The 27,807-nt window shown below is 40.7% G+C and overlaps 1 protein-coding gene across 3 annotated transcripts in view; it reads right to left on the bottom strand.

Moving 5' to 3' along the window:
* Positions 1-27,807, bottom strand: part of CRIM1 (cysteine rich transmembrane BMP regulator 1) — a 184,877-nt gene that overhangs the window by 94,489 nt on the left and 62,581 nt on the right. For all 3 annotated transcript variants that reach the window (XM_038561256.1, XM_038561254.1, XM_038561255.1), the window contains 2 exons: positions 6,512-6,754; positions 5,375-5,495 (listed from right to left, as the gene is read on the bottom strand). In XM_038561256.1, coding sequence (XP_038417184.1) covers positions 5,375-5,495; positions 6,512-6,754 — 364 coding nt within the window. The remainder of the gene's footprint in view (positions 1-5,374; positions 5,496-6,511; positions 6,755-27,807) is intronic.

Here is a 27,807-nt window from a genome sequence, read left to right as displayed (position 1 = left end):
TACCTCTTTGGTCAAATATATATTACGGTAGATTAAAAATGGCCACAAATTCGTTGTAGCTTCTCTCATCAAGAGGTGGAATCTACTGCTAACTAACTCTTTGAATCAGAAGCCGCCCTATAACTTGCTTAGACCAACAGAACGTGGTGGAAGTGAAGCTGTGTGACTTCTGTGTCCCGGTTTGTCAAGACTTTGCTACTTCTCTCGCTTCTGCCACTACCAGGAGGAGGCCAGGATGAAAGACCCCACAGGGGGTGACTAGGCCCTTCCAGTCATCCTGACTGAGTTCCCAGACATGGGAGTGACTCCACTGTTGACCACCCAGCTCCAGACAACCTGCTTGTTATGAAACAATGAGTAACACCCATCTATGCATATTTTGTTAATGGGTATGATGCTGAAATAAATACATACATTGGTGAAACATAAATTCATAATCATTGATGTATTTTCTGGGCAATAGCAAAACACCATTATCCATAAAACCTGCAGTGGAGAGGACAAGGCTGGATTGAAGACTTGGACCCCAGCTCTGATCCTTATGCCAAAGAACACTTAGGATTTTGCACAAGTCACCTGTTCTCTCAGCCTCTGTTTTCGTATCTATAAATTCCTCATGGAATCAGAATGATAAAATGAGAACAAATGTGGAAAAGGTTTGTAAACAGCAGGGCACATTACACAGTTAAGCTACCCTTGTTATTGCCACCTTCACCGTTACTTAAATTCCTTGTCCTTCCCTATAAAGACACCATTTGAATCAATGTATCTGACATAACTTCCTCTGTTGTTAAGTCTCCTTTTGCATAGAGGCATTTGTATGTACACATGTACACAGAGCTTTCCAAAGACCACAGGTGTCCTGAGCCCCGTGGACAGTCCTGGTTTTCCTTTCTGCCATCATTGAACATTTTAGGCCCCCAGCCGCTAATTCCCATTCCTTTTCACTGTCTCCTGAAAGGTGTGATGAGCTCACATCCTACTCCAGTGCCAAAGGAAGAGAAAAGGGTGAAAAGAATTGGCAGGGTGCTTGGAAACCTAAAACCTAGCTGAGGAAGGAAGAATTAAAAATGGTCAAGAGTTAATTATATCATATGTAAGAATGATGTCAAAATGGGATGAAGTTCAGGAAAAGCCAGCAGAAGACGGGAAGATGAAGGATGGGCCATTAAGGAAAAACAGAGACGCAGCAAGCAAAGGAGTAAGCTGTATGTGGAAAGGGCAGAGGTAAGGTAAGGGTTTGTCAGGAACAAAACAGGAAAGAGATTTCCGTGCAAAGAGGAAAGAGATATCTGTGCACGATGAGGACATCTAGAGGGTAGTGTCTGTCACTTGCAGGGGCTTGATTAATGCTTGACGAATGAATGACCAAAAACAGACAACTCAAAAGAAAATTCACAAACTGCGCAAGGACCCACACAGAGGGATCCCTGGGTGGCGCAGCGGTTTAGCACCTGCCTTTGACCCAGGGCACGATCCTGGAGACCTGGGATCGAGTCCCACGTCGGGCTCCCGGTGCATGGAGCCTGCTTCTCCCTCTGCCTGTGTCTCTGCCTCTCTCTCTCTCTCTCTCTCTCTCTCTGTGTGACTATCATAAATAAATTAAAAAAAAAAAAAAAAAAAAAAAAGGACCCACACAGAAATAGGGCAGTTAGGGGCTCCAGTGGTAGAACAGCCTTCACAGGGAAAGAGAGAGAGAGAGAGAGGAATTTGTTCCTCAAGACGAGAGAGAACAAGTCCACAAGCTCCCTTCCTTGCCTTTGGAAGTCCAATAGATCCTTACAAAAAAGGGGCTGTTAAGGTAAATAAATCACTACTGGTATTTTACCTTCACCCTAACTGTAAAGGGCTTTCCCCTTGAATTCTTCACATGATTGGTTTTGATCTGAAATGGCTCTAAGTTCTTAAAAATGTTCTTTATAAATACGCTGGTAAATATCAAATAATTGTAACAGAATTTTATGTATTCTACAATGCTCTTCTTTCCACCTACACACCATGCTCTTAAAGACATAAATCACACAAAAGAATGAAAGTTTTTTCTCTCAAAATACCGTTATTACTCCATATTGGGCTCTCTCCTTATTTCCACTTTTGCATGATTGTTTGGATTTTTATTCTTTTGCCAAAGTATGACCTATCATCCTCCTTAATAAGTGGGAACCCACTTAATATGCTAACCTAGGCTTAGCCACGGTCTGAACATATTCTGCATTAACCCCTTCATTCAGTATTAATGCATATATACAGAGGAAAAGAAATAAGACACAATTCCTCTAGAAATGTCCTTTAGGTGGTGAGACAAGACTATGCATGTAACAGTTAAATAACAATGCAAGGAAATATGTGATTAATTGGCAACACAGAAAAGAATATGTTAGAAGTTCCTAGGGAGTAGGATGGGTGTTGGTTGAAGCATGAAGACCTTTTGGATAAAGTGGAATTTAATTGGAGTCCTGCAGGGTGAACAATATTAGAAAAGGTGGAAGGGAGAGATAAAGGCTTTGAGAGGTGACCTTGGTGCTTGGAATGGAGAGTTTCTATAGTACTGAGAAGTGGGCCATAAAGAAGGGGGTGGAGAAAAATCACAAGGTTTTTAAAGTGAGACAAGGATTAGTATTACCACCCAATGGTAGGAGGATAACAGGAAACTAAAAATATTCATTTTTTTTCTTCTTCAACAAATAAATCAACATGGCTTAGAGTGGGCTTACTCATTCCTTCTTCCATTCATTCATTCATTCATTCATTCATCCACAGATATAGGTAGACATATTACAGCAATTCCTATTCTAGTTACTGGAGGCTACAAAATACTCCCTTCCCTTGAAAACCACACAGAGTAGGAAATATTGACCAAAAAAAATCAATGATTTCAATTTGTTATAAAAAGTGCTTAAAGAGATCCATGGGCATTTGTTTACGAGCAGGAGAGAAGGACACCTAAGTCATCCTCAGGGCGTAAAACTGAGAACACTTCAAAGAGAAGGAAATGCAGTCCTGAAAGGGTAACAGAGGTCGTAGGAGGGGAAGGCCCTCAAGAAAGTCATCAGAAGGGCAGCCTGGGTGGCTCAGAGGTTTAGTGCTGCCTTCAGCCCAGGGTGTGATCCTGGAGACCCGGGATCGAGTCCCACGTCAGGCTCCCTGCATTGAGCCTGCTTCTCCCTCTGCCTGTGTTTCTGCCTCTCTCTCTCTCTGTGTCTCTCATGAATAAATAAATAAGTTTAAAAAAAAAGGAAAGTCATCGGCAGCCACAAGGGCTCTGAGTGAGTGTGAGCGTGGGCCCCTGTGAACATGAGTGTGAGCAAGCAGCAAGCACAGGGACGGTCTCATCCAGGTGGGAGCACAGGATGGATGTGGAGAAGGGGCCGAGAGTGCACATGGGTCATGGACTACCAGAAACATGGGAAACTAAAGGGCTGTGAGAACTTATACCTTCCGTGCAAACAATTCACAGTGGGATTCTGAATGACTTCCTTCTCTGTTTTACAATTTCTTCATTAGAGGCATCTTTAGCTGCCTGATCATTTAGTCCTGAATGTCAAAGTCAAAATTATGTCAACACCAAAATAACCATCTTAAAGTTTATGTTTACAAGACTCACAGAAGCTTGGGGAAAAAACGGAAGACATCTAGTTGAACCTCCTCTCCAATGTAACATTTCTTCTAAGCATTCCTGGCAGGTGGCCATCCAGACGGAAAGAAATCTCTCCAGCTCCGGGGAGCTCAGGAAGCAGCCCAATTCATCACTGTACATCATTAGTTGTGAGAATTTTTTTTCCTTAAGCCGAGATTAAATATGTCTTCCAGTAGCTTTTACCCATCTCGACCCCCTAGAGGGACTAAAAAATCGCCTACTGTGCCTCCTACGTGCAGATGGTGCCATGTTAATGTTTATAACAGTAACTTGAGAACTGTCCCTTTCCCTCACTAAAGGACTTGTTAATTAACCACCAGCTTAGTTTCGATTAATTAGATTCTGTAATGCAATGTGCCACCTTCCTTTTCATGAAGACCTTGAAGGGACATCTGTTACAGCTAGTAGCACTCCCTCTTTTTCCATTACTAATTGGTAATACCTTATGTTTGCACAGTGCTTCACCCTTTCCAAGTATCTTCACATACATTATCACATTGTAATACCATAAGAAGGCGCTGCACCACGGTTGGTATGTTACCTTCACAAAAATCTTTGTATCTGCTTCATGATATAGTATAAAGCACAAGATGAGTGGTGTAAATTATATCTGAAAGACTCCTAGAGCTTCGGACAGGACAAAGGTTAGGGAAAAGGTAATGTATTTTAAGAGAAGAAAAGACAAGTAATTATCAAAACACACTCTGGATGTCTCCTCCATAACTGGCACTTACCTACAGACCATATATATTCCTGTTTTATCTGGCCATCTATAAAATCACAACTACTCCTAAAACAAACACAAATGGGAGGTTCCCACCATGAGACTGGGACTGGGATAGGCAGAGGTTAGAAAGGGAGCAAAAGGAGGCACCATTTCAACCATGGATGTTAAATGCAGAGCAGAGTAGAAAGAAATGAACTGATCTAGTCAAAACGATGCCTTAGTGGCCTGGGAAAGATGGAGGAGAGATCATGGCAGGGAAGAGGGGAGGGCATCTTACCAGGAGAAACAGAATATAAGCTCTGTATTCCAAGCACAGTCTTCCCCACTGCCATGCACAGAGGGCCAGCTCCATGGTGGTGCTCTGAAGACTGTCAAGGACAAGCCCTGGAGATCCTCATACTCTGGAGTGAACCTGGTCTTATAGGGCTAAGTGGATGTCCTACTACTATGACACAAATGACAACATTTCCCCTCATCAGGCCAAAGACAGCTGTGTTTATTCTTCTGGAAGGCATCAAAAGCATTTAGACTCCTCTTTGCCTCAGCAAGTAACAAGTGTGGGTAACTGTGTGACTGCAAACGTTAAGGATCTGTCAGGAGCACTTCCATGAGGGGTGCAATGTCTCATCCCATGGGACACAATGGTTAAGCAGCTCTAAGACTCACTGTGGAGGATCAACTGACATGCCTACCATGGTCAATACCTGGCTGCCTCCCTGGCTACATCATGAGGGACATACTCGCCTGCACGGTTCCCAGCCTATGGAAGTGCACAGGCACCTCAGTAAAGAAGAATCTGTAAGGCTTTAGTGACTTCACCTGATGACACCTGGCTTTGATCCAAGGAACCGTACATGTAAATACCAAGTCCCAGTAACGGTTCAGATTTCTCCACAGACACAGGAGAATTTCAGATTTCCCTGAGACTTGGGGAAAACACACAGCATGCCTGAAACTGTACTAACACACAGGACCAAGGAGGAAAGTTGATGAGCTGATGACAAACCAACCTTGTTGGCAGGGTGCAGCAACCGTCCGCCGTGAGTCTGACTTGAGTCTCGTAGCTGTCCAGAGGGCACACGGCCTGCTGAACGGAGGGGCACTCCACGGTGCTGCAGTCCACGCTGAAAACTGACAGAGGCAAACAGAGGCATCATTTACGGTCACATTCATTTGCATTTTGAGTCTCAAAATGAAACACCGGCACTTCGCGTCGGTCTGCAGTTTCCTTGCGTCCCAGAGCCCTCTCCTAGAACATTTTTATTTCAGCCAACATTACAGGACTGCAATATGTCCCACAGCTGTGCCAGGAAGGCAGGGTACAGAACATCAAGGAGTGAGGATGAAGCGCAGGGAAGGAGCGACACCAGTGGTGGTTACGGGGCTAGGGAGAGTCAGCCAGAGGTGCTTCTGGTGGAACAGGGCAAGAAATGGTCAAGGGATGGTTTTGCTTGAGGCATTTATCTAGCAGTTAGGAAATAAAACGAACAATACTCTGACCAATGGTTAGAAACTTGCAAAGAGGAAAATCACTATCATCTAGATCTGTTCGCAGACCAAATCAGAAATGCCACAAGAACAAGGATGTTACAAATAATATAGAGCAAGAAATAGCCGGGACAGGACAACAAATCAAATGTAGCAAAGAAGGTGAGTGAACAGTCCAAGAAGACTCAGCACATGCTCTCAAAGTCAGCGGGATGGATGGTGAGAAGCTAGCAGGGAGAAAGACTGGGGCGGAGAATTTCATTACAACACATCTGGCGTTTTGATGCATATATTTATCTAAAAATAACGCTCTGTTCACATATGATGATTGTTTTTAAATGTAATAAAGTGATTGCTGTGTCTACAAGTAAGGGCTCTGAACTCCTCTGGGGGAATGAAGCACGTAGCTATATTATCATAAATTTTAACCCCACTTCCCCCATCAAGCATACTTGAAGGAGAAGAAAAAGAAGAGAAGAAAAAAAAGTCCCTGTGTGAAGGCGCTTATGTACCAGCAGATTATCACTCTGGTTCTCTGACTAGAAGGCCGGAAGTCAGGCTGCTATTACTCCTCTTCCTTGTGAGGCCGGCAGCGGCAGAGGGGCCTGTGACCCTGCGACACAAAGCAGCAAGGCTGCTGAGGCGATGCCCGCGCATACCTGGTTTGCACTCATAGAGGTCACAACACTCTCCCGGCTTCCCTGAGGCCTTTGACACTAGTATGTTCAGGTATCCCGGCTGGCAGACTTTGCGCAGACAGCCCGCAGGGTCGCACACGCAGCGGCTGGGTAAGGGGCAGCACTCCCCGGGGGGAGCATAGCCCTCGATCAGAACGGAATCTTCAGGACAACGTGGAGAGAACTGGACTTCACAGCGGGCCTTGGAGCAATCTGGCTTCTCTTCTAAATGGGAGAGAAAGAATTTAGCACAGGCCTGGGGGCAGCGTGGGGCACTGGTGTTGGAAGCACAGGCAGTCCTGAGGATCTATTTACTGACCGAAGACAAGGGGAAAGAAAGAAATCTGGTGGAAACTGTCACACTCGGTTCTGCCGACCGTAAAAATCTCCCCTGAGATGTGCTCACCACACGGCGGGGTGTGAGGCCGCATTGGTCTTCTCCACCCTCCCACCCACCTGGGCTGAGTAATCGACGTCCAGCACAATGGCCAAAATCAAGAGTGGCACAGGAAGGTGCCTGCAGGATGTGCAGAATCTGGGAACTGGACTTCATCACTGACCAAAAGATCTCTGAATTAAAAACAAGTTTTAAGGGCTGCTCTTTGAAAACAGTGTATGTTTAAAACCCCGAAATAGACCCACGAATTAATCTGGCTCCTTCAGGGACTGGAGACAAGGTACGTGATAATCAACATGAAAGAACTCCATCTCCGAGCCCTGAATTTTGAAGAGATGAACTTATTAAGATTATAGGATTCTATGATGTGGAAGCTCAGCAAGATGGAGAATGAGCTAAGTTCCCGTGTAACTTCCCCAAACGCCATCTGGCGTGTCTCTCTCTGGCAGAGATCCATCAAATGCCCCTCTCTCCTTTCTCTGATATTATGTACTAACCACTACTGCACCTCCATTTTAAAAGGTAAGAAAAAAAAAAAAAAAAAGGTAAGAAAAATAAATCAAGCAAAGCCCTAGCTTCTGGAGCCCTAGTCCACAGATGAGTCTCTTGGTTTAAGCTTTTAAGAAACCTATACCAACATTATATCCTTAAGGAAAAGGCTGAAACAAACCCAGAGTAGCACATTATCATAGTCCCCATGATCTCTGGGGGGGAGAAGGGGGTTCAGAAAATGCTGGGTGAAAATGATGCCACGTGGTATTGGGGTAGGTTATCACTAGTTCGATCTTTCCTCAGTAAAATCCATACAGAATCAGAAAAGCAGGGTCAGATCCAGATCACCTAGTTTAGCCTTCTAAACAAAAAATTGTAGTCTGTTTTATAGATTACAGAACCTGAAGCCCAAGAGTTCAAGTGATCTGCCTGTGGCCAGTGGTAAAAGTCAAACAAGAATCCAGGTCTTCTCACTTCCAGTTCACTCGGCTCTTTGTATTACAAAAGTAGATCTATTTCCCAAACCAACGGTCCCTCAGGTCATTCCTATGTTGAATCCTGTATCATTCATTTCACTGACCATCTTCCTTGTCCACTTCCTGTCTAACCAAAATACAGTGTAGGAAAGCCTTTGTATTCAAGTTCTAATAAATTCATCAAAAAATAATTATTGAGCACCTGCTGTTCTAGCAGCCTGGGATGCACCAAAAAGAAAACAGGCACAGATTCCTGCCCTCATATAGTTAGTTACAGCACCATGGAGGAGGATATGAATTAAAGGACAAACGTTGTAAATGAGCAAACTGTGTAGTAGTAAGGGTATCAGTGCCATGGGGAAAAATGCAGCAGAGCAAAGGGGAATCCAAGTGCATGGAAGTGGAGGACAGTTGCAATTAGGATGGGCATCACTGAGAAGCCAATGTCTGAACAAAGACTTGAAGGAGGGAGAGGGTGGGCCATGGAGATATCTGGGAGAAGAGCATCCCAGCAGAGGAAACAACTAATGCACTCTTGTGTGTCCCAGGAAGAGAAAGAAGGCCAGTGTGGCTGCAGGAGGATATATGGAGAATGCATACATCCTATTTTCCTATGATATCCCCAAGCCACTGCCTTGAGAAGAGAACATAACTGCAATCTCACTCTTGGATAGCCAACAGTGTGGACACAACAAATCAAATTGCTGAGGAAGAGAAAATGAATCTTGGCTATGGTGACTGATGATGGAGTTTGTGAAGTACATTAAGTGGGTGGCTTATCTGGCAACACAAACACATTGTCTCGTAAGACGAGCTCCGTGACTTTAACTGCAAATAACATGTAATTCCTACTCTTGTTCATGTGCTGCAATAAACTTATTCCATATCACATTCTATTATACTGTTGTCCTGCAAAATATTTGGTATATATAATCAGAATTTTCAAATCTATGCTTCAATAGAACATGTTTTCATTATTACCCAACATATGAGATCTTCCTATTTATTCCACTCTTCACGTTTCACATATTCAATGTTGTCACCCACTGATGTGTTTTGCAGTTCAAACCTGGAGAGATTTTTTTTGCTTAAGAACTGCCTATGTAATATAAATGGGATAAGATAGGCTACATAGACACTGTCTATCCCCCACTGTCTGAGGGATTTCTAGTTAGAAATGTTAAAAACTAGAGTTAGATCTTATTAAGTGCTTTTTCAACTATTCTTAAGATGATTGTATTGGCTTGCCCTTTATTATATAATCAATTAGTAGATTTAAAATTATCCTTGTTTTCTTAGATTAAATCCTCTTTCTGAAGATCCAGCTGGATTTGACTTCCTAACATTTTAAGATTTTTAAATGTATAAGCTTGAATAATACTCACCTGTAGCTCTTTGGGTGTGTGTGTGTGGGCACATGCCATGGACATGGACATACACACACACACACACACACACGCGCATGGCCCTCATCCAGTCTCAGCTCTAAAGTTATACTACATTGTTCAATGAGTTGTTTATCATTCTACCTTACTCTGCTATAAAACTGAGGAATTATACATTCTTTGATGTTTTCATACAAGCCAACTACAAAACTATCAGAACTCTGTGTTTAGATTCTACCTCCTTTAGAATCATCTGTACTGACACTGTTTGGTAAGAAGTATCTAATTTATCTAGATTTTCAAATTCATTTCAGGTTTTATGACCAAGCATTCTTTTTTTGTACTTGATGTGCTCATCAGTTTTGTTAGTTTTTGAATCACTTGTCTTCAGGTAATTTCACTGATTTTTCTTGAGGGCTTACTTCTCTCCTATTTTCTTAGAAATGTAAATAATTTTAATTGTCGTGTTAATATTTTAGGTCAAATATTCCTTTGGTTATATTCTGATTTTTTGATATGCATTACTCTCAATGCAACTCATTTCTAAATAATCTATAATTTAATTTTGATTCCCTCTTAAAGACTTTATAGAAGAATGCTATTAAATTTCTGCATAGATAAGTATTTTTGGCTTTCCTCTTGATTTTAATTTTTATAGCTTTATTGTTTTGTTGCAGAGAATGGAGGCTGTACAATTTTCTACTTCTGTTAATTTCTTGAGTTTGTGTGTGTGTGTTGTGTGTGTGTTTATGTTTTGGCATATGTGGCCTAAGGTCAACTTAAAAATATATGAATATTTGAAAAGACCATGTATTCTCTGTTTATTGGATATAAACTTGTAAATCTATTCAATCAAGCTTAATTATGACACTCAGATCACATCTCACCTCTTTTATCAAATTTCTAAGAAGGATCTATTAAAATTATCCATTATGAACCAATAACTTCTTGTTTTTCTAGCATTTTTTACTTTAGATTTTTAAGGTTGTGTTCTTAACTCCATGACTAGCAGGCATACGACTCAAGCCTATTATACGGACTTGGCAAGTTGTAAAATCATGCTTTCGAAGAATCTAGATTTCTAAGATTTGTGTCTTTTTATTCTGTATTTGTTAACATTCTTGGCTTTTCTCTTCTTTCAAGCCTCTATTCACATCTTGCTGGATTATCCAGAACCTTTACCTTCCCCCTCAACCAGTTATCACCTATGAGTTACACCCAACTATGGTTACCATAGCCTCAGGAAGTATCTTTCTGATACTTCTTTTCTCCGCCCATTTCTAAATTAATTCATCCTATAGATTTCGCTCATTCACATATATCTCCATTCTATCTCTCTTCCATGAAGAATATATGAACACTATAGCCACACATGTATTTTCCCTCATTTAGAAGGTTCTGCTGATATTACCTCTGAATTTTAAAATCATCCACTTGAAAAGAAGCCTCTCCTAACTCTTTCCCTATGGTGTCTAACAAATCCATATATAATAGTTAAGTTAACAAGCTTTTCAGTCTGGTTGCCTTGGCAACACTTCGCAACTGGCATCTAAAAAAAAAATTAAAAAAGAACAAAAACTACCCCAGATACAGAAAGATTAAAGTGAAAGTACCACTTGTAACAGAGGTCATTGAGAGAAAATAGCTTCTTTCATCATATTAATTACCTTCTTTTAAGAGGTTAGCATTTAAGATATTGACAGTGTCACCTAGTATTAGAATGATTTTACAATAAAGTGTGTATCAATCTTAGTCACTTTAACCTGTGTGACCACACATTGGCCAGTTGTAGATCTTTTCCAGGTCCCTATGTCAACAGGGAAAGTATAATCATGATCTACAAGCAGCAATCGCATTCAAGAGTTTTCTGCTTAAACACGGATTTAAATAAAACCAAAGCCAGAAATGAAAACTACTAAAAGAGAGAAGATAAAACAGAAGAGAAACATTATATTGCCAGATTGGCACTATATCTGATTTTTGCAGAGTCCCATACATCTGACACTGAAGTCTTCTTCCTCTTTCAAAATCTCTTAAAATGGTCACCTAAAATGCTGCACACTTGCTTAAGGGAAAAGAGGCACCATAAAACAGACTACTGAAATTTAGACAGGTAACTAACTACAAAGTCAACACTGCTGGGTGCTCTGTCCTTTTCCTGAAATCTATTCCTGAATTCTCACACACACAAATGCACATAGGGAGTACATGGTCATTCTGACACAATCCTTGGTAGTTCCAACCACACAGTTATTTCAAGGGATAGAAGTTTAGATCAGACTTGGTATCACAGAATTTAGTAAAGAGAGCACAGAGTAAAGAGGGAAAGCATCTGGGACCACTGTTTTCCCTACATCTCAGGTAATCTGGTAATCTCTGATAATCTCCCTCCCTTATAATTTGAAGTCTTAGAGTAGCTATGGCATCAGTGAGGGGATCACAGGAGCCACTTGTGGTCATGGGTGGCAAATCTCCTCATGGTACCAGCTGAGGTGCTGCCTGAGAGATCTCTAATCCCTCTCTCACACATTCATTGGACAAATATTTACTGAATGACTTCCATGTGCCAGGGGTTCTGGGCACAGAGCTTAGAGCAGGGAATAAAACGAAGTCCTTGCCCTCCCGGACTCCCAATTCTGTGACAATAAACAAAGAGCTACACAGTGTCGTGCCAGGTGGTGACAAATGCCCTGAAGCAGAATCAGCAATGTGGGTGTACCAGGTGGGTGAGGGCAGATCTCACGGAGCCTGGCACCTATACAGAGACTTGAATGAAGAAAGGAGAAGGCATGCAAATAGTTGGGCAGGAGTATCTCAGATGCAGGGACCAGGAAGAGTATTTCTATCTCTCCAAATAGAAAATACATCTCACAATTATTAAAAAGAAATCTAAATTCACGTAAGTCACAGATAGAAAATACCAATAAAGGCTTATAAGAAAAGTATTTTGACAGATGTTTCTTATTAAGGATTCCATTCTTAGGACTATGCTAGAGAAATGAAAACAATCTTTACTAATGGGGTACCTTCCATGCATGAGGCACCATGCCTCTCCTTTTCTCACACCTCTTTCATACTCCCATGGGAAAAGAGAGAACATCTTCATTTCTACTTGGCAGATGAAGAGCTAGACACAGAGAGGTTAAGAAGCTTGACTAAAGTCAAGTTTTAAAGTCAAGCAAGATGCAGAGAGCCTCCAAAGTCTACAATCTTCCCACTGGTCCACAATGCCAAAAGCAAAAGGAACTTCAACTTTGCTCATCAGCTCTCCTGTTACTTGTATATTTAGTAAATGGCCACACTTTTGCTCACCTATAGAATACAAAATTAATTTGCAATGAGAGGTTTAGGATCTTTGGTATTGTCCTCAACACTTTCTGCTCAGCCATCCTCCCAAACTCATTTGCTCCTTGGCCCTGCAGACGTCACACGATAAAAGGTGGAGCTTTTTTTGTTTCCAGCATTATTTTGTTCTGAAAACTTCTATTACAAACGTAAGACATATGTCATCCCTACATTTTTAAATTTAGAGACTGACTCCTTTAAAGTTACACTGTGAATTCTCTTCATTCACATTCCATGATTTTATCATAACCTTTTTTGGCAAGCTTCGCAGTGAAGACTTGTTCCACACAATCATAACCCCGAGGGGAAAAAATTAGGCTTGTTGATACAGTCCCAGAAATATTTCTTATTTCAGCTTGTTCAGAAACACCAGCTGTACTTTCCCAGCAATTTCTTTTACTCTGAATTTAGGATTTAACAGTGAGAGAATCTACATATGCCCTCTTCTTGGCAATTTCTTAAAAGTGCCATAGTAAATTGTTTTCATTATCTAATAAAGTTAGTTTGCATCATAGTAGAATATAAATTAGCCAAATATAAAGAAAAAATTAAATGATCTGTAAAACTGCAACATGAGATACTTTAGTGGTTCTCATGCTGGCTGTCCATTAGAATCACTTACCAAGCTTTTAAGAATAGCACTGTCTACATGCCACCTTAAATCAATTAAATCAGAATTTCTCAGGGAGGACCCTGGGAATTAATATGTATTTTAATAGCTCCCTGGGTGATTCTATTGTGTGATTAGAGCTCAGAATTACTGTGTTACTCCTCCAAGCAAACTGGGAATCTTTACAATGAAGTTCCCTATTGACAACAGAACTTTGCCAAGGGCATGTTCAAACATCCTGTCAAATGGCAGCTGGCCAGACGCCAAAGCATCACTGAGCCCTCCAGATTTCTGTCTGCCACTAAATGGCCTAAGCTATATGCTGAGCCCCCTGGTACCTCCAGGAGTCTCCCAGACCACACATCTTTTCTAAGCAGGATATTACAGAATTGGGTTGAAAATAATGCTTTAGATTAGAGCTTTGCTACTCAAAGGGTGGCCCCTGCACCAGCAGCATCACCATCGCTTGGGAGCTTGCTGGGGCTGTAAAGACTTAGACCCTTGGGCCAGGCCTAGTGAATCAGAAACTGCATTTTAGCAAGATTTTCAGGTGACTCAGCTGTGTTGAGTAATGGTTCTCAAACAATGGGCTATGGACAGGCACACTGACATCTCCTGAGAATATGCTAGAAATGCAAATTCTAAGATCCCGCATTAGACCTACAGAATAAGAAACTCTGGAAGAGGCGCTCAGCAATTTATCTGAATAAACCCTCCGTGTGATTCTCATACACACTGTAGTCTGAGAGCCACAGCGCTAGAATAATGATTCTCAACCCTGGCAGCACATGAGAATCCTTGGGGAGCTTTAACAATCCAGAAGCTCAAGAGTACACCCCAGACCAATTCAATCAGAATTACTGGAAATGGGATGCTGGTATCAGGATTTTGTAAAGTCGCCCAACTTTCGTAAAGTTGATCCACTGGTCCATGTACCTCTCCCCACCAATACTCCTCACTGCCAGGAGATTTGAGGCTGCTTTAATTCTTAGGAAATCTGAATCAACGGGTTCTCTGCAGTCTTCTTGGAAAAGATCAGAGCTCCCTGGAGGAGTGAAAATAGCTAAGAGGATAGGGCCAAAAATGGCCTGTATATGTTCTACTGAATTTTAAATCAGTTTACCAAAGTTAGAACTCTGAGTCCAGAAACATTTTATTTCATCATCTGTTAATTCACATCAGGAACGTGTATTCAATTTACTTCCAAAGGGATTTGCCATTCATATAATTAAATTTATATATTCATACATGGTAACATGTTTTCAAAATGTAACAATGAATTTATTTTTAAAAATCTGGCAATAAAATAAGGCCTCAGGATGGTTGGATAAATGTACAAAGATCTGAAGATTGTTTTCAAAAAGACTAATTTTGCCTAATAAACTTCTTTGAATACCTCATTCCCTTTTTGCCATAAACACAAGCCCACAGAAAAGAAATGAAAATTATTAGAGAATGGGAAAATGACTAATGAGGAAAACTTAAATGAACTAAATTTGTGTAGTTGGTTCAGCAACATCTTAAGAGGAATCTTCATAACACTTTGAAAATGCCACAGAGGCATGACCATTAGAAAGGAAGAACTCCCAGGGGTGGTGTTTAAACGGAAGGCAACATCCAGTACAGGATACAAACAAAGCCTCTATTTTGCGGAGTGATTCTGACTTTAGGTGGGTTGCTTTCTATTTTTCAAGTTTTCTTCCACTGAGGAAGAGATGCTGCAAAGCAGGCTCCTCTTTTGTGTAATCATGATACATATTTGGAAAAATAAAACAAAACATTAGATTTTAAGAATGAGAGAAGGAAAGATCTGGCATTCCTCATCTGTAATATGGGGGCTGGCACTGTGGGTGTCCTCCATGGGTGTCCTCCGGCAAGGAGTTCTGTGAGCCCTTCCTATGCAACCAGGGACTCCGGGCCTCTGTTCCATTAAAGAGGAACAACAATAATTGTTGAATTAAAGGAGGAACCAGTCCTTTTCTTTTAAAACCCCAGGACTTGTTAACAATGTAGTTTTAGTACTAAAACATGATCTTATGAGACTAAGAAACAACAAACAGAAAACCAAGGGTATTGTTAATACATTCCTGAGTCTCAGAGGTGGCATATGGATTTCAAAAGTCTTTAGGACTCCAAAGAATATTATGTGCTGATCGGGAAGTCTTCAGAAGTTCCTGAAAATGACTATACTTATGTGAATAAAATGATATAACAAGAGGGGTGTCTGGGTGGTTCAGTTGGTTAAGCATCTGACTCTTAATTTTGGTGGGGGGTTACGATCTTGGGCGGGGATGGGTGGTGGTAAGATTGAACCCTGTATCAAGCTCCACACTGGGCGTGGAGCCTGCTTGGGATTCCCTCCCTCTCCTGCCCCTCCCTCTTTTCTCCCTCCCCCAACTGGGGCATGCTCTCTAAAAAAATGATATATCAAGAATAAGGTGGGCACAGAGTAGCATAAATAAAGGATGGGTACAGAGTACTGCAAAATACTGCTACTGTTTTGTCTCTGCTGACAACAGCAGCACAAATAAAGAACAGCAGGCTATTTAACTGTTCAACTGGTAGTTCTCATGAACTACTCTCACTGGTAGTTGCACATTCTGGGAAAAAAACATAACCCATGTGGCTAAAAATATAAAAGTCGATTTTGAAAACATTATTTTGGCCATGTATTTCTTCTTTCTCTTCCTCTCTTCTTTATTTGTTTTACTTAAGATAAAATACTTGTTTGTACCACTTGCTTGCTATTTAACAGAGGTTACTTTTGAGATACTTTTTATCTTATATGGGAATCAGTACACCTTTTGGCTTATTACTAAGATTTGAGAGCCAGAAAAAACTTTATTCAAATCTTGGCTCTTCTACAAGTAGCTGTGTGATCCTGGACAAGTTTCCTGACACTTGTCTGTTGTCAAAGTTTCCTCAGGGTTGTTGTAGGAGTTAAGTGAAATAATATACATTGCAGGTATTCCTCTGCCTGGCATGTCTAAGCGTCCAAAATAGAATAGATCTTTTCATCAATTATTACAAAAAAAGTCTAGGCTTTGAGTCAGACTGACCTCAGAATCCTCAGTATACCTGTGTGTTCAATGGGGCCTAAAAATATTTATTCTACAAGAATGTTTTGGAAATTAATTTTTTATAAGATTTTATTTATTTATTCATGAGAGAGAGAGAGAGAGAGAGAGAGGCAGAGACACAGGAAGAGGGAGAAGCAGGCTCCATGCAGGGAGCCTGATATGGTACTCGATCCCGGGCCTCCAGGATCACGCCCTGAGCTGAAGGTGGCGCTAAACCGCTGAGCGACCGGGGCTGCCCTATTTTTGGAGATTAAAAGAATATATTCATTCTTTTATGTTACATAAGTAACAATGTCTATAATATATATGCTATGTAAATATAAAAAACATTTCAAATTAAATGTTTACATGTGCACGTGTGTCTACACATGCACACACACAGGGCACTATCTTAGGCCCTCATACTGGCTCACTTCTTCTCTCAAGTTTATTTTAAACCTAATACCCCACACAATGCCTGGGACATGGGTGTGATCATCATATGTTTGCTATTTTCGATAAAGGTGAAGCTGATTCTGAGACGCACACCATATATATCCCCACATCCAAAATCTCTTAGCACGCCCCCCTCCCCCAGTCATCTTTGCATGCCTAAAGTTTTACCCAAATGCTGTTTCTGTCATCTTCCATGACTTTCTTTATTAAATCCTTTTAAAAAAAAAAAAAAAGGCCATTTTTTTGAGAGAATAGTCTCGTCTCTGTCTGGCAAGAAGGAAGGAAGCTGCCTTACACAGGTAGTTTCCCTGGAGATTCTTCCCCAACTGTGTGTGTTGAACATGCGCTGATGGGCCTGGCTCACAAAGTTAGCAAATTGACAAGATGGAATGTCATTTGTTTGTCCCCAAAACAAACCTACAGAGCTCCCTCTCCCCCCAACATTTGTACCTGCACCATGAAAGGCAGACCTGCTTCCTTCTGGCAGATCACCTCTGGTGGTCAGGGCCTCTCAGAACAGCCTCATTCCCTTCCCACACTCTTTCTCTGAAGGCCTCCCCACCCTTCTGACTGTTCCTTCGGCTCCAGCACTAGCTTCCTAATCAGCCCTGTGCTGGGCCAAGCCCCTGAAAGGGCCCCACGTTTCTATGCCGTCTTTGTATTCTTTGTGTACCCACGGCGTAAGCCCTCATCTACCACGACCGCCAAGAGGGCACCCAGAGACTACAAATATGTGAGCTGCAGCTGAGCAAAGGGACGTGTTTACTTTCCATCCTGAACGACAACTTGACCTGCAGCAAAAACAAAAATACTGCAATGTGTATTTTTTCCCAGAAATGATAATTATAGTACTCCAAACATTTTTCAAACTTCAACTACCAAAATGGAAAAGGCATTTCAAAAAATAATTTATTAAATAGGCACTTATATTCTTGGTAGCCCTTACATGGAAATTCTACTTTTTTTTTTTTCCTTCATAGCCATTAAAGGGCTTGGCTCCTGACTCAAAACCCTCTTCCAGGGCAAGGTGAAGGTCAGCCTGCGAAGCTGACGGGCAGGTGGTTGAAGAGCCCTCCTTATTCATCATAGTCAGCATGGGTCTATGGCACCTTTTCCACTCAAAAATACCAGTGATTTAAGAATTACAGTTTGTGCATGGAATGATACAAAGGCAATTCTCCACCTCTGGCTCATGAAGTACCTGAACCAAGAAGCAGAGGCCAGATAGGCTCCAGGCACCAAACACAGGAGTACAGGACTTAGACTCCTCTCAGGAGTATGATGAACCCAGACTATTCTTACTCCTCTATCTGAAGAGTGTGCTTCCTCACTTCATTCCCCACCTGGTTGTTCTTCTCTAGCCAAAGTTTTTCTAGACTCTACTCCCATCAGGATATGGCCATTGTCATCATTCCCAGGCTTTCTGACATTCTTCTGAACAGTGGTTCTTACTTGAGTGTGCTAGACAGCTTTTTAAAGCATGGACTGTGAGCTCTGCCTCCAGAATTGCTGATTTAGTTGGTCTCAGCTGAAGCCTGAGAATGTATCTTGCCAACAAATTCACAGGTTACGGATGCTGCTGTCCAGGTACCACGATTTGAGAACTGCTGCTTTAAACCATGCCTATTTGAATATTTTTAATCTCTTATGAACTCTACCACCATCTCTCCTCCCCCCAGGGACAGCTGCCTCTCTCTTTCTCTCTCTGTAGATAGGGAATAGAGCTGGTGATGAACCACATGGGTCTGAATACAGAGGTCCCAGCCAATCTCATCCTCTTCTATGTTTTTATTTTTCTGAGAGAGTGCTTGCTTGTGTGTGCACAACTTGGGAAGTGGGGAGGGCAGAGGGAGAGAGAATCATATACAGGCTCCATACCCAGTGTGGAGCCCAATGCTGCACACGGGGTGGTTCTCACAACCCTGAGATCATGACCTGAGAGAAATCAAGAGTTGGAAGCTTAACCAACTCAGCCACCCAGGGACCCCTATCCTCTTCTGTGTTAAATAGCAGCCCACAAGGAACTACCATCTTAAACATGAGATAAAATTCAGAGAGGAGCTCAAGGAGAAAGCAGGCACAAAGTTCAGACCTTCAGGTGACATCAGAGAGGTTCAGACTGCTGCCAGTGAACACTGTACTAAGTCTAACCAGAATGAATTAAAGGGAACAAAGTAGTATATGATTGAACCAATTCCCACAAATTCACACTCCAATAACTGGTAATTTGTGATAATTTGGAATTAAGAGTGTCATGAAATTTAACTTTACATGTCTTATAGAGACTAGACTCCACAAAGTTGCTAGGGATCTAAATTCCTTTCATGTTTTTGCTTCTTAATACCTAACTTGTACCCTTATCCATCTAGTCTTCCAACCAGTGGAAAGAGAGGAAAGTGGAAGGGGAAGGATAAACTCTAAGTAGTACTCTGAGAAGTTGCATTATGGCTTCTGCTCTGTTCACATGGCCTGGACTTAGTCACATGGCCATGCCTACCTGCAAGTGAGTCTGGGAAATGTAACCTTTATCTTGGATGGCCATATCTATAGCCAAAATTTTATACCTACGGAAGAAGAGGAGAATGGATATATGGACGCAGGGACTAGAAACCTCTACAATATTTTCTTTTTCTAAGAAAATAAACTGTGTAAATAGGGAAGTATACTGCCTTTTAAAGAATACCATGTAAGAGACATTGTCAGAAGTTATATACTTCATTATAAGCAAGGCTATATGTAGAAAACCCTTAGTCATCTGTGAGCCTAGATTTTCTATGCACATAAACATTAAGCAGAAAGCCCAGGCTTCTTTTGAAATGCTCTAATTTCAACAAGTCAATCTAATCCTACAATTAAAGTATGAAATACAGGTGGACTGAAGGTTTGAAGGTTTAACTACAAGAAAGCAGAGGAATTAATATGTTTGTCCTTGCATAAAAATGTAAGAATGGTTCTATCTACAGGATGTGTATTTGTCAAAGAAAAAGAAAAATTTTCTCAGTCAGAAATTCTTATATATAAGTGGAGAAAACAGTGGTCTAGCAAAGCCAAATGACTCGCCTGAGGGTCATCTAGCTAATGAATACTGAGACAGGGCCAGAAGCCAGGTCTCCTGGGGAATTTAAATTGGTTCCACCAAGACACCTGGTCATACTAACATTCTTGTCCTTTGGACTAGTCTACATCTTTCCCTGATACTAATTCATCTTTTATGCAATACTTAAATTGCTTAGAATCCAGCTTAAAATTTTGATTACAAAGCTCCTTTGTTATGAAGTCAGTTAAATATACAAATCAAATCAAACCAAAGGTAACCCTTTATAAGTGGAGTGCATAAGAAAGGTCAGAAGAGCAACCTCTGGTCGTAAGGTGGCCATGGTGCTGTCCACTACTTGGGTGCTGATAGGCTACTCGCCCACACAGGCAGAGAAGCTCTCAGACACAGAGTACAAATAGGCTGGGAACAGGGGGGATAGCAGGGTTGCCAAGACGGAATCTGTGTGTACACCAAGGCACTTGGGACTGGGGACCTGGAAGAACACCACAGGGACTCATAGGGCTCCTCTGTAACAACCCAACCCCCAGGAAGTTTGGACCTCTGGCAATTTCCCCCCGTCCACTCAGAAAATGAAGCCTAGTCATAGAAAAGTAGAAACTCTAAGCCCAGGGGAATTGGAAATAAATACCAGACAGTCTCTCAGCATTAAAGAGGGTAAAAAGCCTCATGTGGAAGTTGAGTAACTGCTTTCAGAATCTGGATGTGGTATGGCCTCTATAACTCAGAATTAGTTCTGAACAGCCCTTCTGACTCTTCAGGTTGCCATGGCTTCCTCACATGTTAAACAGCACTTCTATGCTCTTCTCCTTGGTTTTGTGGTGGACGTGACTTATCTGGATACCTGCACCTGGTGATGGCTGAAATCCTCTGATAACATGTGACCCGTGATACTCAGCCTCTGTCCCAATACTGAGTGTAGGCTTCTGCTGGCCAAGGAACTGTGGGTCCCCTGTGGAGCAAAGGAGGAGAATGCCAGCATTCTCTATTCCTTCTCTATTTTCCTCTCTTATTATTCTTGGTATGTTCAGCTATCCTTACATAAGCTATCCATATGTACAGAAAAGCTACTTTTTAGAATTTAGGGTTTTTGTTAATACTATCCTTATAATTGAGAGTATAAAAATTTGCCCTGGAAGGTGGGGGGAGCCTTAAAGAAGGAGGTCAGGTATAAACAAGGGAAGGCAGGGATCCCACAGGCTTCCTCCAGTGGTTTGTTTGGGAGCTTACTAGTTGGTTATATGTGAATTTCTATTCTAAGGTGTTTTGCTCTTGTTGTTAAGAAACAAAAACAGGAAAATAGGTTCTTGGGGCATGTGGGTGGCTCAGCCGGTTGAGCATCCGACTCTTGATTTTGGCTCAGGTCATGATCTCAGGGTTGGGAGACGGAGCCTAGTGTCGGTCGCCCTGTGCTGGGTGTGGAACCTCCCGCTAAAATTCTCTCTTTCCCTCTCCTTTCCTTTCTGAAAGAAAGAAAGAGAAAAAGAAATAAATAAAAACCAGTGTTTGATACAAGTGTCTACCTATTTATGCTAAAAATTCAACCTGATCTTAAAGCCTTAAACAATGGGAGATTTGAGACACTGCAACTGATCTGCAAGATTAATGATGTAATTAAAGGCTATTTAGTCAGCATGTCATTACGGGGGCCTCCAAAAGGAAAAAAAGGATGAAAACATAGTAAATACAGTAGACTCAGGATTTCCACAAGAGAGAATTCTCAAGGTCTTTGTAAGACACTAATTGGAGCACAATGCCACTGATTACAGTTGCTCCAAAAAGTGCAATATTACACTAGCCAGTACACTTACTGAGGCATTTCTAGGAACTGCTCTTCCTTGTTCTCGTACCAGGCATTTCAGAGATTCAATCTACCGCCAAATACAGCACACCAGCTTTTTAATTTGTCCCAGATTTCTGTTTTCTGGTAAGGAACCATTACTTTCTAGGACTTCTTTACTCCTCTTCTTCTGGTTTTCTTTTAGACAGAAAAACGTTTTGACTAGTTCATGACTTCCCACATATGGGATAATGAGCTAAAAGCCATTGGGCATTTAGTTTGTTACCAGCTAAGCGATTTGCTCCTGCACAGGTATTTCACAGCACACCTGATTCAAATGACAAATTACTACATGTCACGGATCTTCTGGGTCATTGTTCTATGAATAATTGAATTTGTGAATGTTAAATCAATGAATCACATGGGTCTACTCTGTTGGTTTCTCTGTAATGAGTCTTGCATAAGTCATGGCTATTCCTATTTAGCAATAACCTCATACCTAACTCTTCTACTTATTGTCCACTTAAGAATGCATTTAGAAGGCTCCACCTCAGCTGAATCTCTGATGAGAATGTTGGGGACAACATAGTTTGTCACCAGTAAGCCTCTTTTCGAGTCAGAGAAGGATTTCTCATTTAGTAATTCCAAGGGCACTGCGGGATCTAATTTCCATTCTTAATCATGTCAATGTGAAGCAAAAATTATAAAGAAAATGATTTTTTATATTGGAAATTAACTTAGACTAACTTCTAATCACAACTTAAAAATGAACAACCTAAGTTTAAGCTGTTAGAAATATATAAAGCTGATTGAGTTGTTCAAGTGAGTTTTAAATAATGAATCCAGGGGATCCGTGGGTGCCTCAGTGGTTTAGCGCCTGCCTTCGGCCCACGGCATGATCCTGGAGTCCCGGGATCGAGTCCCACATCAGGCTCCCTACATGGACCCTGCTTCTCCCTCTGCCTGTATCTGCCTGTGTCTCTGCCTCTCTCTCTCTGTCTCTCATGAATAAAGAAAATCTTTAAAAAAATAATAAAATAAAAGTAAGAATCAAAGGCCATCTCTTAACAATATTCCCAGTGAAATTAACAAGAAAAACGTCCAGTTAGTTGCTCTTCTGATATTATTTCTGAACAAACATCTTTTTTTAAAAGATTTATTTATTTATGATAGACAGAGAGAGAGAGAGAGAGAGAGAGAGAGAGAGGCAGAGACACAGGAGGAGGGAGAAGCAGGCTCCATGCCGGGAGCCCGATGTGGGACTCGATCCCGGGACTCCAGGATCGCGCCCTGGGCCAAAGGCAGGCACTAAACCGCTGCGCCACCCAGGGATCCCCCTGAACAAACATATCTAATGGCTGAGGTCTTACTCTCTTGTTCAATCCCCTAGATGATATTTTATTCGTTGGGAACTACATTATCTTTACATTAGTCAGAGAGCAAAAGTGATATTCATTTTTTCACTTACAAATGTTTCTGGGCAGCTACTTGGTCCACACTAAGTGTGATACATGGTTCCTTGCCTCCACAAACTTACTACTGAGTTTAGGAGAAAGCAGAGCACTCAGATAGCATGGACCTGGCTCTGGGGATAGACTCAATCTAACTGCTTACTTAAGCCGTGCAATTCTTTCCAACTCTTTGAGCTTACAGTTCCTCTTTATCAATGGGAAGATTAGAAAATTATTTCTGAGGGTCTTTTCATAATAAGTATTGTAGAACAGAGGAAAAATTAAATAACATATATTAATTAAAGAGGTGACCTAAGACAATATGCCATTAAGTGACAAATGAATGTCAGAGACAGAGTGCTGGGAGGAAGGAGAGAGTATCTGCATGGCAGCTGCTGAGAAAGCTTCTTTGCCAATCCCAAACAAACCACTTCCCAATTACATACTCACAGTCCTCTCTCTGAAGAGCATACTGCACCCCTCCTTGTCCCTGTGCTTTCAGTGGGGCAAGGAGGGGAGCAGGGCATCTCCTCCAGTGCTCTTTCCCCACATTTGCTGGCCAGACTGCCACCATTTATTTGTCCAACATTTACTGAGCACTCCTTACCCCCGGCACTTTGCTAGGTTGGAGATACGTGGTCTTTGTCCTCTAAGAGCATTCTAGTTGTGTTCAAATAAAAGTCGTTTGTTGTCTCTGTGAAATATCCCTTCAGCTCAGTCTCCTTCACAAGTCTGATTTCTTCCTCTAGTCTATTTTTATAGACTTCATACATAAATCAATTTTATAAAATGTTCACATGGCATCATTACTTACTTATATTTTGGCATTCCATGATCAAATTTCTATGAGGGCTGGACTAGAACCTTGTGCTTCTTCATTTCCTCACTGCCCAACAAAATGCCTAGACCATAGTAGGCAGCCAGTGAACTATTATGTCTCACTAAATCCCCTTATGAATCTTAACATCTCTACTTTTTCCTATCTGCCTGCCTATCTACTTACCCACCCACTTGCCTAAGTTCTACTACTTACAACTAGCGTATGACCCTAGGTAACCTCTCCTAGGTCAGTTTCCTCATCTGTAAAATGAGGATAATAAAAGTCTCCACCTCACTGGTTTGTTGAGAGGTCATGTTCTTACTCCAATCCCTGGCACATAAGTGAGCACCTCTTGTTAGCTCTGATTATCATTAACTGCCAATCTTAAAATGGTTACCAAAACGTTCTAAGATCTTTTTATAAGTCACAGAACCAAAAATCAACAATGTAAAGTCAAAGAATCAAATTATACAAGGGCAATGGACTAAATAATTTAGCACAGTTGTCAGATGGCACCAACCCAAAGTATGCAAAAATGTACCAAGTTCCCAAAGCCTCCCTATCTTAACTATACAATAATAGCAAAAGGTTCTGAACTTTTAAAATAACCATGTAGTCATTACTATCATCTTACTTTAGAAATGCCTGCACGCAATGAACTGCATATTATTATAATACTGTACTTCAACCACATTGATTTTGTTAACAAAGGAACACTGTAGAATTGATACAGTGCTTAAGCAGCTGAGCAAAGGGTGTGTCTCACACTGTAATTACCTTTATGGGCTTTTCAAAGGTCTCCAGATCAGCAAGGTAACTTTTTTAAAAAGTTAAAAACATGCTCTACCAAAAGCCTTAAGTGGGCAGGTGGTTCAATGAGTCTTGACCAACTCTGGCTCAGGACCCCTGTATGACACCAGTTATCTTTTAAAGTACAATGAAATTCTCAAAATCAGTTCTGAAAACAAACTACATCAATTTATTTGTAATTTTTAAAGGGCTATAGTGTACTGAAATGAACTAAAGTATGCAAAGGTCTCTTATTTAGACAACTAAGAGATCTCATCATCACAGTTATAAAATACTCTAGCATAAAAGCAATTCCTTTCTTAACCAGTGCCCTAAATATTGTTTCCATAACATATTTTATATGCTTTATATGTTTAAATGCTCATTTGCAAGAAAAAAAAAAAGGCTTAGATGGGATGATGTATTGTAGTATTCCTGTAACCAGTCCTTGGGGTGGACATATTGAAGGCAGCTAAGAAAATATGACAAAGGAAGACAACAGATAAGCGTCAAGAGAACAAATTTTAGCCTGAGACCCATCACTGAGTCTCACAGCAGTAACAGGGCAGATCCTGGTGAGAACAACCATTTCCAAAGTATCAAACAGAACATTTAGGGATTTTCAGGGAGAAAATCAAAAGAATAAAAGAAGCACCATTAATTTTGCGGGGAAGAACCAAGAGAGAAGCAGTAGATAATTTAATTCATGAAGCTTATACTGCATTATCTAAAATATTTTGCCTCAGACATCCCATCATAGGTAATGTCACTAACAAACCAAACCTTTAGTATCATAGTGGCCTCAAGAACAGAGCTTATCCCTTTCCACATGAGTAAATTACTACTTCAGGGTGAATCAGAGGAGGGATATGTAGTGAACAGTATAAACTCTGGCAGTTACTGAGAGCAAGGCTTCTCAGACTGTACAGTTATCAGAGTCCAACAATCTTTTAGATATTCAGAATTTCAAATGGCACTTACAACCATCATTTATGCAGAGAAAGAAGGTTATCCTGATACTTTCTACTTACTGGAACTCCTATTAACAGATATGTCTTCACATATACAGTATTATACTAAGTAATGTTCGAATTAAAAACAAAGCTGTTCATGTATTCTAAAGTTCTTTTTGAATTAAAAAATACTAAATATATTTAATGTATGAAATATGACAGCAAATTAAAGGGACAAAGCCCCCAACAAAAAAATTAACAGGAATTATTACTTTCAAATCATGTTCTACCAAGAAAATCACCTTAGAAGTTACATAGTTATTCCAAATCTGCCATTTCTCAACACAGTTCTATAATGTCCCTTTTGACATTTTCTTTAAAAGCAGTTCATGAGGTACATAATAAAATCAGCCTCAGTGCCTAATAGTTCTAGCTTATATTTTAGCAAAAACAGAGTTCCCCTAAGTGCTCACCTATTTTATTAATCAGGTACGATTTCGTATACCTTCTGGCTATTTCCCAAAATAAAATCCAACTTCAAAAAATGAAAGTTTGCCACTACCAAAGGCATTTAAAAGGGAAGTGCTACAAACCCTGAAGGCAATTAAAAACAAAAAAAAGGAAGGACAGAGAAGAAACAAAGAGAGGGAGGGAAAAAGAAAGGAACATGAAAAACCTCTATCCTCTGTTTAAGGGCAGGGCTGCCTCACCAAGACAACACATGGACTGCCAGGAGAACATCCTCTATATTTTAAAATTCATTTGATCGTGTTTTAAATAGTCCCCATCTTAGAATCTCAATGTGAGGTATACCTTACTATATTTTATTCTATGATTTTTGCCAGTTTGATAATTTCCTTTCTGTGTGTAAGCTAGGGCAATATATTTGCAATCTGACTGAAATGTTTTAATTTATGGATTATTTTTCTGAAAGCAGGAAAGAATGGGCTTAAAATAAAAAAAATTGGGCCCATATCTAGTCATCTTGTTAACACCAGAGAAATGACTGATAAAAATGTTTTTTGAAAAAAAATGCCATCAAGAAAGATGCTTGCTTTCTGAAGGTTAATTTTAAACAGTAATTAACAGAAGTAAAGATTTTAAACCAGTGATTACAGCTCTTCAACAATATCCAAATGCTTCTTCATAGTACCATTTAAATGTGCAATTTCTAAAAAAAAAAAAAAAAAAAAAAAAAAGTAACTTTAATTAGAAGAAACAAACCCTCACTGCATAAAAGCCATACATTTAATCTTACATAAAAACTTCTTTGGAAAATATCTCTGTATTAATCTTACAAGTTAAGAATATAAACACTGAAATTAAGTTTCTGTTTATAGCTCTGGATTCAATTTCATAGTAGTTGTGGAGGACCAAGGATCAAAAGATTGTATGAAAATACTAGTCTTTACAATGCCATGGCAATAAACTGTCCTCTAAACTGATCTCAGCTACTGATGTCAAACAACATGGAGCTGCCTGGGATTTCCAGGGGCTTCTCATGGAATGAGGCAACACCAGCAGGAGGCATTCAGGAAGGCAAACATGGCCTGGTTACACCAGCTACCTAATGTGTGAAGAACAAAGTCCAAACTCTTTACCATGGCACTTGAAGTCCTTGACTTCTGGGCATGACCAATCCCATGCCTCATTGCCACCCCTGCCTCCTTTTCTCCATTATTATAGGAACTATGCTTGCTCCAGTTACAATGAGATTCACCCCTCCCTCAATGTCTTATCCTCTCCTCTTTCATCTTTCTATGCCTTGTCTTCCTTCCTAGCTGGCCAACTTAATTACCCTTCAAACCTCAGCTCCATAAGGGTGAAGAATTCCCTGATCTTTGGAAAGAGTTAAGCACTGTCATACATAGGTATAATGGAGGTATCCACACATGCCTTTCACATGACACTTAGGGTTCCATACTGCAAGAGGAAGGGGTCTTTGCTACAGTTTTAGTGTCTGTGTATCTAGCATGATGTTGTGGCCTCACTGGTGATCATTAAACCTCGATGGACTGAACAGCTGAGGCAATGAAGTAACAGAGTTGGCTAAGCACATGGTATGGGTTCCCACCTTGGCTCTACCTGACTGTGTGACCCTGTGCAAGTTACTTCATCCCTTGAGCTTACTAAATAAATACTAAATAAATTAACCCACATAAAGTGCCTAGGGACATCTGGTACATGGTAAGCATGCTATAAATGTTAGT

This window comes from Canis lupus, chromosome 17 (genome assembly GCF_011100685.1).
Source record: "Canis lupus familiaris isolate Mischka breed German Shepherd chromosome 17, alternate assembly UU_Cfam_GSD_1.0, whole genome shotgun sequence".
Lineage (NCBI taxonomy): Eukaryota > Metazoa > Chordata > Mammalia > Carnivora > Canidae > Canis > Canis lupus.
This window is presented reverse-complemented; position numbering and strand designations above follow the sequence as displayed.